The sequence below is a fragment of the Corvus kubaryi genome, unplaced genomic scaffold (assembly GCF_017639235.1).
Source record: "Corvus kubaryi isolate FWS band 111438036 unplaced genomic scaffold, C.kubaryi_AGA036_p1.0 65464, whole genome shotgun sequence".
Classification (NCBI taxonomy): Eukaryota; Metazoa; Chordata; class Aves; order Passeriformes; family Corvidae; genus Corvus; species Corvus kubaryi.
In genome coordinates this window covers 80,290-91,396 of record NW_024582022.1, presented here as the reverse complement: position 1 = coordinate 91,396, position 11,107 = coordinate 80,290, and the positions used below count along the sequence as shown (strand labels likewise).

The following is an 11,107-nucleotide window of genomic DNA, read 5'->3' as shown; positions in this document are numbered from 1 at the left end:
CCCCCCCGGTGACCCCCGCCCCGGCCCCCATCAATCATCAATCAGCAGCACCGAGCGGATCAATCAATGGTCGGGAGGAGGCGGCGGCGGCGGCTGCTGCTGTTAATGAACAATGTGTGAGAGCTGCGCCGAGCTGCTGGAGGTGTTAAATGAGAGTAAGTGCGGCCGCCCTCCCCCGCTTCCCTCCCCCCGGGCCGGGACCCCGCGGACCCTCCTCTGCACCGGGTTACAGCCCCGCTTCTCCTCCTTCCTCGCCTCTCCCCGCCCGCCTCGGGCCTCCCGGGCGCGGGGTTCCCTGTCTCCCCGGCCATGGAGGAGCTCCCTCCATGCCCTGCTCGGCGCTTCCTTCCCCCTTCCTTCCCCGCGGCCTGGGGCGGGCCCGCCGCCGCCGTGTCCCCGCTCCATCCCCCCTTTCCCTCGGGATCCGCATCCCCGGCAGCCGCGGCGAGGCCTGGCCGGGCTGAGGAGCTGCCCGGGAGCCGCTCCGGGGGCAGCCGGGCCTGGGCTGGGTCCCTTTTAACCAGCAGCAGCAAAGGCGGCTCGAAGTGATCCTGCCTTCTCCTCCCTGTGCCTGGCCTCGGTACGCGGTGCAGGTGCTTTTCGGGCACCGATTCTCCCGAAGCTGTGAGGGAAGCGGCGCCTGGAGGAGCCTGGCTCGGCTTGGCGAGGTTGGGAAGGTGCTCCCGGGTGTTTGGCTTCGGGGGTGGTCTCTGGCTCCCTCCCGAAGTTTTCTCTTTACGAGTGTTACCGGCAGGGTCGGAGGGGTGATACAGCAGGTGTTCCCCCCGCTGCCGCTGGAATCAGGAGCGTTAAGGGCACGAAATTCCCTGTAGGCCTCGTGTATCCCTTGGAACCTGCGCTCCGTGGCAGCCGAGGTACCTTCCCAGCTTCTCAGGAGCTCTGCCTCATGAACAAAGACCAAAAAAACACCATTTGTACGGATGCTGAGGAATTGAAACAACTTACCAGCTGAAGTTTGTGATTAGTGGGAAGTTTAACTATCTTGGATCTTGAACATGGCATTTTTCCTGGTTACACTGCAAATCCTGTTCCAGGAGAGTGGAGCATAGAATGCTGCCTAGGACAGGGTTTGGGTAGAGTTGTCCTCACTCTCCTGAGGCCCACTTCCATGTGCAGTTTGTTCTTCTTTAGGATCCTACAGTGCTTGAATGTTGGCTTCTTTCTTGCTGGGGAAATAGAATATTTAGTGGTGGCCAGCTTTGAGAAGTAAAAATGTAGGTGTAAAAGTAACTTTTAGGAGAGTTCAGAGGCTGGAATAAGTCAGATTATGTTGATATTACACAGCAAATGGTTATTTAAACAGTAGGTTCAACATAAGACTAAATTATCGATGGTATATGATAGCTTCTTGTTGGAAGAGAAAACTTCAGTTGCTTTGAATGGATTGATAAGTAATCATTGCTTAAACTTGATTGGGATTGGTATGATCATGTAGAAAAAAGTTGCCACATTAAATTTGGTATTTCAAGGAATCCCTGAAATTCCAGTATGAATTGATTTTTACAGGTGTTTTAAGGTAATTGGGATTGATGTAGACAGATATTTCCCTACAGGTAAAGCAAGGTCTTCAATCACTTTAACAATTCTTTTCGTATATAGATATATATATATATGTAGCAAACTGGGGTATGGATAATTTAATGGTTCTGCATTATACAAGATATATCTCTGCTATTAAGTAGAAGGAAATATGTATTTGAAAGTCAAAATCTATTAGGAAAATTCTGAAGTACTACTGCTATGTAGTTAATTTCCAAAAATGCTGTTTAAGTAACGTTAGGTTTGGCCTTCCCTTCAGAGAAAGAAGCACACTGAAATTCACCAGAACTGTTTGGTGTGTGTGTGTGTTTGGATACAAAGACATGTGATGGTGCTCCCTTCTCACTGGATGAGACTGAGCTGTGAGGGAGGGATGGTTTCTTTTGTAACTTCCAGTTGAGTTATTTGTGTTCCTTAAGTAATAATGAAAGGTACATAATACAAAAATGATGTCAAGCCTTGGTTTTTTAAAACACTGCAGCAGAAATGAAAAGTGGTAGTAAAGAATGAGGTCATGCCCGAAATGTGTGAGCCACAGGCTGCCAGCAAAACGTTTCCTTTGCTGCCCACGGAGCATTTGGGAGCAGCTCTGCACCGGAACTACCCAAGCAGGGTTTTCAGAGAGGTCCAGGAAACAGCATCTCCTTGCTTTACAATCTTCTTGCTAAACAAAACATTTTTACATGGCCACACACTGGCTTTTGTCTTCATTTGCTTTAATGTTTACAGAATATAATTTGGTATCAATTGCATGACAGGTGACTTGGAAAGGGAGTTGACAGCAGCTCTCAACGTGGTGTTTGGGAAGGAACACGTGGGAAGCTCCTGTTTTCTTCCTAAGAGGTTACCAACTGATGGGTGACAGAAGGGTGAAACTGAGCAGCTCTGCCAACAAACAGGCATATTTTTATCAGAAGCATATTAGTTCCACTGCAAACTGCTACAGTATTAACCCACACCCCATAACAGTGTGCAGAGCTGGGGATTTCGTCCAGCAGCAGTGACCTTTGTGTAGGCCCAGGGTTATGTCCTGGGAAGACTCCAGGTCCTCAGGCCTGGTTTTGTCACAGGCAGTCAATGATCCTGGGTCTGTGGCACTCAGGGGCTGCCTGAGGTGCTGAACTGGAAACCTGTGGATTGAAAAGCTTATTTTTTTGGCCAAAGGTGTGCAAGTGTGCATGTATATATTTAACAGATATTGCTGTGCTTAAGCATGAGAAGCAGGCAATATTCTGTGGGCAGAATCAGCAGTGTTGGTTTTTTTGGTATATATTTCTTTTTCTTCTCTTGCAGCATCTTGATTTTCAGCATTTGATCTGCATGTTAGACCCAGTAAATTCCCTGATCTTGAAGTTAGTTCCTGAGAAGAAGTAGTAATTTCAAGTTATGATTTGATCCAGGAACTCAGTAAAATGCAAATTCCCCTATGAAATGCCCAGACTTTAGAGGAGTTTTTGCACAGTAAGACAATCTGTTCAATCAGAGCAAACAGTCTTAATTTCTCACTGTAGGTTTCTTAGCATCATTTACATTATCCCAGGCAAGGTTTAATAGGAGTGAAGTCTATAAAGAGTCTGATTTTTCTTTAATTAATCTTCCACAATATAAACATTTTTAGTAGCCTTTATTAGAAGAAAAAAGGGAAGACACAATGGGCTGTTTTTTAAGATAAGGCCACTTATTTACAAAAGGCTTAAGAACAGATTCTCATGGCATTAATTATAGGGGCTCATTTAAATGTGCACAGATTTTACAGGAAAAGTGCATTGAGGACATTCTGTGCTTTTATGTTAATTTACAGCATTCTGTATCCCAAAATGAACCCTGATACACTTTGCATTCCTTGGTTTCTTTGGATGCCAGGTCTTGTCAATCTAGGAGGGTTTATATTGAGTTTCATTTGTTCTTGTGTAATATTTACATTTCTGTGCTGTCCAGAGGCCCTGATCAGAACAGCTCTGTTTTGCTGGGCGCTGCACGGATACCCAGATAATCTTAACCCTAAAGTGAGCCAGAAAATACAGAAATGGAGCATCAGAGGTGGGCTTTGCTGTCTCAGGTCTCTTACAGGAGTTCTGCAGGTTGCTGTGTCCCACCTGGAGCCATGGGCATAGTGTGAGCTGCCTGTAGGTTGATGCCATCCCTGTGGGGGCTTCACTCCCAAGTCTTGAGGATGTGGTGCTCCGTGCTGAGTGTTTGTTGAGTGCAAGACTGTCCTTGTGTGCCTGGGAGTGCCTCTTCTTAGCTGGAAGTGCCAGTCTGGTTCTCAGACCAGTCCTGAGTCAGCGTCCTCACAGTCCTGGCCATGGCGTGTCCCAGAGAGCCCAGCTCAGCTTGGTTGCCTACGAGGCTTCCCTTTGGGACTGCAGCTGATCTTGATGTGTGTTGACTTAAAACCCCGTAGATGATTTTGGTTTAGGTTTGGTTTGTTCTTCTTGTTTGGTTTGGGTTTTATGAAAGTAAGAAACAAAGATTACAACATGGAAAAATAGGTTTTATTATGTAGTGGCAGCCGTGGTTTTAGGTTACCTTGGTAGGCCTCGGTTATTCCCAGTTCTTGGTTTCTGGGAACAAAGTGTTTTCTTCCCAGCAGTCTGCTTCACTTTTTTCAATTACTACCTCTTTAGCCTGTTTTTTTTTTTTTTCCAATCATCTCTAAAATCTTATAGAATCAGTTCACACTGATGATTAGAGCCTTCTAGATGTTTTTCTACTATGCCAGCTTGCAGGCTGTCTTTCACCTTATGTTTTCTCTTTAGTAAACCAGAAAAATAAAAAACCCCAAGGACCAACCCAAAACACCCCCCCAGTTTACTGAAGCACAGGAGATGAATGTGGACTCACACTGTTGTTTTCTGTCTGTTATCACTGTCAGCTGGCCTGCAGAACTGCTCCCAGAATGATCAGGTCCATAAAACCCTTGAGGTACTGGAGTACTTTACTGTTTGTGTAGTTTCAGGATAGCCCTGTATTTGGATGCTGGAGATTCTTGGCTTGACTCCTTGTCATGTTGTTTTGGCATGTAGGAGGTACAAAGAGTAGCCTTGGAGGTTGGGTGAGGGTATGTTTACCTTGAGGTAGGTGAGAAATTGTATTCCGAAACATTGCAGCATTCAGTTTGCTCCTTGGAATCTGGAGAGGATCAATATTTTATGCTGTGAGAACTCAAATATTGAGGGTGTGTTATAAAATTATTACAAATATTGCATCATTAACATCACTTGGTCTCCAAGAGCTGCTCTCACTTGTTCAGTGGTTACCTGTAAACTTCAGGATTGATTATTCGATTACCTCTAGTGTTTTGTGCAGATCTAAAGTTTCATTTGGCTGTTTGATGATTCCTCTTGTGCAAAACTGTAGAAATGGTCTCTGTTGCATGGCTTTTTTCTTTCCTTTTTTTTCCTGCGTTTTTTAAGATTCATCTTTTTTTTCCCCCCTTAAATGATATTTCCATGTTCAGAACCTCTGCAGAGACGCCATGGAGGATTTGTTGGGGTAACTCCCCAACCTTATAGATCTTTGCTGTCTCCTGTTGAAGAAAAGAAAGTCACTTGTTTATAACACTGAAATTCAGTAATTTTTTCTTGTTTACTTTTGGCTTTGACCCTTTTTAAGGCAATGAGCCGCCAGGCTTAAAGGAAAATGAAAAGAACCTTTTATTTATAGCAGTGCTGCCAAATTGTAGTTGTGGATTGTGCTGAGGTGCTACTCCAAATGAACTGGAGTAAACAGAGGCAAAAAATGGAAGGAGGAACTTGTATCCTTGATAATTGTGAACTTTCTAAAGTGAAAGGGAAGGTGACACTAAGACAAAGTTGTTTTGTTTGTAGTTGTAAAGCAATTGAAGGAAAAGCTCTGTGACTTTCGTAGCTAAAAGGCTTCTATTTTTGGAAAGATATTTCAGCTTTTGTTCTGTACAATTATTTCGGTTCATGTTACTTGATGTGATCAGAAACGATTTTGTCCTGAGACTTTTCCTGTTCAGGCTGCTGCAAACTGGTTCCTTCTCATTGCTCAAGCCACTTGATCAGTGATGCTGAAGACGAGTTACGTAAATCCCATTCTGCTGAGTTTTGTTGTGAGTTACAGACCATTGACGAGTATTTACTGAAATGCTTTTCTTTGTATATAGGGAAATCTTCTGTTGGATAAGTACTTGGAACAATATCCTTAAAGCCACGAGGCTCTACCACTGTGGAGTGGATTAGTTAGTGGATAACTTCAAGGAAAATGAAGAGAGCAAGAGAGGAAAAGAAAAGCATCCCTTGCTTCACATTCAAAAGATACTTGATCAGTGTAGAGCTAGAAGTCATTGTGTTTCCCGTGTAGGAAATCTTCCTGTGTGATTATTCTGACGTGTTTGGTGCCATATTGCTTTCCCTCCACAAGGGTAGTTTTCAAGTCACCCAAGTCTCAAGCAATTCCTGAGCCAAGTCCAAGGTAATGTGTTTTAGGCTATCTGGGATGTTGTTGGTGTCAGTTCTTCTACCAGAGCCGCTCTTGGGGCTGTCCTTGGATACAGAGGTGGTGCAGAGTGTAGTGGGGCACTACAGATGCTTGGGCTCAGTGTCACTCTGGGGTTCAGGGGGCAGGATCTTGGAGAGCAGACCTGGCTCCATTTCCCTCGGCCTGCCTTGGAGGTGATGCCTTGGTTTTGGGAGATTGATGGTTTTGTCTGCCATGGAGACGCTTCAGGCCATTATGAGCCTCGCCCATTCTTTTAATTCATAGAATTCCTTTTTCCTTCTTTTTTCTTCCGTGTTAAACAGTAAAATTGCTGATCCAGACTTTCTGTGTTACAGGTTTTAACTCCTTGCTGCTTGATTTCTCCGTGTCACTGCAGTTTGCTCCCGTCTTCCTGTGTTCAACTGACATTGAGTCAGAAAAGCAAATCCTGGAATCGTGTTCTGTGTCCAAGTGATGAGCAGGCTGTGATTTGGCATTTAAGTGATTGGGAGGGAAGAGCAATGTTTACTTCTTGGTTCCTTTTATTGGATCTGTTTACTTCTTTGAGTTCTTTTCAGGTAGCTAATAGGGGTTTCTGTAGCCCAGGCTACACCTTTGTAGTTGTCTGGATGCTGGGACAATGTGAAAAAGATTCTTACCATCCTCAGGAGCAAGTGGTTGTGCTGATTACTCAGTGCTGCTCATAGTAATAGCATGCTGCAATTAAACAGAGTTGTGGCCATTTAATTTCTGTTGTTTAAGCTGATATTGAGGTGATTTCTTCTTTCATTTTGTGCAGCAAATTGGCAATTTCTTGAAAATGTGAAGAGGTGAGAAGCCGTTCTTTCTACTTTGTTCCTTTCCTTGTATGGGAATTGATTTGCAATCTGAATGCTAAACATGGACATGCAACTGTGAGGATTTCTGTGGTGTTCTTGTCACTTAGTAAAAATATCCAGCTCGTTTGTAGATTTGCAAAGTCTTATTTCTGGAATTGTTCAGATCCAGTGCGTCTGATGGATGGTGAGCTTCTCAAGGGAACTCTGGTGCAAGTGCATTGCAGTTCTGTGCATTTGTATAGAACTGCTCATGAGATTTAGTGCTGGAACAACCGGTGGAAGAAGTTGAAACTAGTCAGAAAAAATCCTTGTGGAAAATGCACCTTTGGGAGTTGACCTTTATTCAGCTAATTTGTAGAAGGGCTGTAAATAAGACTTGAGAAACCCGTGACAATTGAGACTTGGTTTCTAGATCAGCATCCCTGCAGACCATTGGTTCCCATCAAGGAGGTGAGTGGCAAAACTTCTTTTGCCTTTTTCCGTGCTTTCCACACATTGAAGAAGCCTCCAGTTCATTGCACTGACTTCCACTTGAGAGTTTTTAATCTATGTAATTGTGTATAGAAGCAGGAGATACATGCTTAATGCTGTGCCACTACAGTTGTTCAACAGTCATTGTCTTTATCTTTCTATTGTGCTTCCCAGGTCATTTTGGGGGGATTTGATAAATTTTATCAAGAGTTTAATTTCATCTTTAGGAAGTGTTCGGTTGCCTATTTATTATTCTGTGACATGTAACTATTAAATTCTTCATCATTTAGGTTTCAATACAAGCCCCATGGTTTTCACCAGCAGTAAAATTACTTTTAAGTGGGTGTGAATTGAAAAACAGAGTCATTTTCTGCCAGTAGTTTCTGTTCTTTGCAGATCTCTTCACCAGATTTCATTCTGAACTCCGTGGGCATCAACAAAACTGACAGTGCTTTCACTTCTGTGCTCTATCTGCTTGGAGAAGCTGTGAACAGTGCTGGAAATGGACAGTGGCATGTTTGGGAGGGCAGCTCCAGAAAAGCTGTAGAGGGGCCAGAATATCAATATCTACTGAGGAATTTGGGAAATGGGCTGTCTGTGAAAGGCATGTGTAGCACAGTTTATCCACCCTTGTCAGGCACCTGTGTTCTGGACAGGAGGTGCATGGTGGGATTACACTCTGGGCTCACAGTCAACAATTGATACAAGATATTGAAAACTTTATTTTTTCCTTCTTGGAACTTACGGGATAACACTGGGGAGTGTGAGCTCAAAAGCTTGGTAAAAGTAAGTTCTCCTGCTTAGTTGAAGGACAGTCAGTGAAGTAAATCCTTGTCTGTGTTGGCTGGTCTCTGACTTCTTTCACAGTTAACAACAAACTGTTGCTGGTTTACTTAAAGGTGAACTATTTTTTCCTCCAAACTACTTTCTTTCCTTAATGTATGACGTGAAACTTGAATACCACAGTATTTCAAGTCACAGGTGTCAGTGCTTGATCTGCTGATGTAATATTTAGAGTAGATGCAGTCTGATCAAGCTGATCAGAAATTGAAATCAGTTTCCATCAGTGTCTTGGAAACTTGATGGTCTGAACAACAGTGCCAGTTTGAGTCTTTCCAGAGTGACTTGGATTTGAACTCTGTGTAGCCATAGCTACAGATACTGCCCCATGTGTACTTGCTGATATGAGACCTGTAAAAACATTTGTTTATATCAAAATGGCATCTGTAAATACATTTTCTGGTTGTGGGGGATGCTTGTCAGGGAACTTCACTGCTGTCTTGGATGTACTTGTATAGACCCCATGCATTGCCTTCAGCCATCTCTTATTTATTTCTCTTATTTCTTTCAATCCATCATCTTCTAAAAATTATATGTTTTAGCCAGCAAATTACCTAATACATTGTGTGTTTGAGAGATTTACTAAATACAGATTATCAGGCACAAAGGAGTGCAAAATTTGAGTGTGTATCTGAAAGTTGAAAGACAGTGACTTTATTGCTTGCCTATCCTTCCTCAGGATTTTATTGTCCTTTCTGAATGAGTGTTGCTTGCACCTGTGCTGATGGAAACAAATAAAGCCTTGGAGTTCAAATGCTGAGCAAGCTCTTCCTGGGCTTTCAATGAACTGCCTGAAGCTCCATTGAGGATAATGACCCATTGCCCATTTACCTCTCATCTCCTTGTTTAAGGAGGCTTAAATATACTTTGTAAGAAATGAATTAATCATATTTGCCTCTCACAGATTTTGTCCCTGAAACCTGGAGCACAGTCATTACATGCTTTTGTTGTAAATCTACTGGTAATCTGTTGCTTCTTATGGGCCAGGGTGGCTCAGTCGTGGGCCTTTTCTTTCTGGTTGTGGGGGAAGGCTGCTGTTGTTGTCTGAAACTGATTCACAGCGTGCCAAGTAGTACAGCTGAACTAATTTGCAAAGTTCTCTCTTGAAAATAGAATGCTTCCTGGAGTAGGTATTTTAATTTTTGCATTCCTTGCTACTTCTAATTAAGACTAATAGAAAACCTCTTTAGTTTTTGGAACCTTGTTCATGTAATTAAATCTTTGTTTTACTTACGAAGTAGTTTGATAGACTGAGTTCTATGTCTTCACCTTAAAGGAGTATTTTAAAAGAAGTCCAGAGCTGGAGTATTAGAGAAAAATTATTCAAATGCAGAGTCATTCAAGTACTGATACATTATGTTATTGAAAGGAAAGAATGCAAGTACTCTCTTGTAAACTGAAAGCAAGCAATCCTTTATCTGAGCAGTAGTTTTGGCAGTGTCGGTGTCAGCCCTAGCTTTGAAATTTACCTTGGGATAATTAGTGATATGCTAGGAAATGCTGGAATTATGCAGTGCTTGTCCAATCCTGCATTGATTCCTTAAGAAACTTGCAGTGGCTGTTGTCAAAATATTATGATGGGCAGCCTGACTTTCCACATCTAGTATGTGTTTTGGTGATGTCAGACAGACTTGATTGTGGAAATACTGCCTAAATTGAGATGGTTCTTTTGGTTTTGTTTTGTTGGTTTTTTCTTAATTAAAAGAGGAACTATGACGACTTCAATATAAAGAAAAAACCACAGTCTTCCCAGAATTGTAACATCTTGGAGTCAAAGACAATTCACAATCCTGAATTAAAATAGGACTCTGAAATAAGACTGCTACTTTTTCTTTCTTTTTTTTTTTTTTTTTTTTTCTGTTGCTAAACTCCAATGAGTGGCACAGATGCTTTGAAATTGCTTTTTGGGTTTTTTTTCCTTAGTAATATGTAACTTGCCTTTCCCTGGAGAGGGAGGACTGCAATATCTTGTCTGCTGAGAATTCCAAGATAACAGAAGCATTAGGAGGTGCAGAGATCCCACAGATCCTTCAGACTCCTTCTGTCTGATATGATTGACATGGAACCAGTGCTGATGAACGCTCCTGGGCCCAGGCTCAGCCCTGCTGTACTGCCAGGCTTCCATGGAAATGCAGCAGCGTGGACATCCCACTGGCTGGGAGCAGCTTTGTACATTCCTGCTGTGCTGTGCTGGGCCCGGGGAGCCCTCTCAGAAGCTGGGGGTATGAAAAGGACAATGTGGAGACTCCTGGAGACTCTTCTTGGGCCAGCAGAGCCAGAGCAAGGTGCAGTTTGGCCCCGTTTATTCCATTCCCAGCCAGATACTCCACAAGCTGGTCTTACCCCATTTCCTACTGGTGTTTGATCAGAAAGGCTGTATGTGCATTACACAGTGTTTAACTGATGGAAGCACATTCTGCTCTTTGAACCTTTGATGGGAGTCTCCTCCTTCTCTGTATCCGTGCCACTCTGTGCTGCATGGGATACTGCTTGTTCCTCAGTCCTTGGCATAATCCAACCTGAATTATGTATTTCACATTCCCATTTTATCCAGGCCAGATTTCCACTGTTAGGCATTCTTGGATTCAGTATTGGTGAACTTGGAGCTGTGGCTCATTGAGTGGGAACAGTGTGAGTTTACACGGTGTAGCAACTTGGGCTTGGCTTTGTGTGGAAGGTGCAGTGCTGCTGCTGGACCTGGCGTGGCTCGTGCTGTTTTACACTTAAGATGCTGTATCTAAGAGTTTATTTAGATTGTAGTTGACTGGGGTAGTTCTGGGTAGACCCAGCTCCAGTGTGCTGGGTAAATCTGGGTATCGTCTGCTCGTTAGCATTTAACTGCATTTAAAACAGTGTGGAACTGTTCCTGGAAGCAGTGCCTGTGGCAAGTTCTCTTTGGGAAGGTGAAAGTTGTCAGATGCTCTTAAGGACAGCTGTTGGCTTAGGTAGAC

The 11,107-nt window shown here is 43.3% G+C and overlaps 1 protein-coding gene across 6 annotated transcripts in view; it reads left to right on the top strand.

Moving 5' to 3' along the window:
- Window positions 1–6: 6 nt before the first annotated feature.
- Window positions 7–11,107, top strand: part of LOC121673499 (ubiquitin carboxyl-terminal hydrolase 34) — a 91,336-nt gene continuing 80,235 nt past the window's right edge. For all 6 annotated transcript variants that reach the window (XM_042046833.1, XM_042046836.1, XM_042046834.1 and 3 more), the window contains exon 1: window positions 7–155. In XM_042046833.1, the coding sequence (XP_041902767.1) occupies window positions 113–155 (43 nt within the window). In that variant the 5' untranslated portion in view covers window positions 7–112. The remainder of the gene's footprint in view (window positions 156–11,107) is intronic.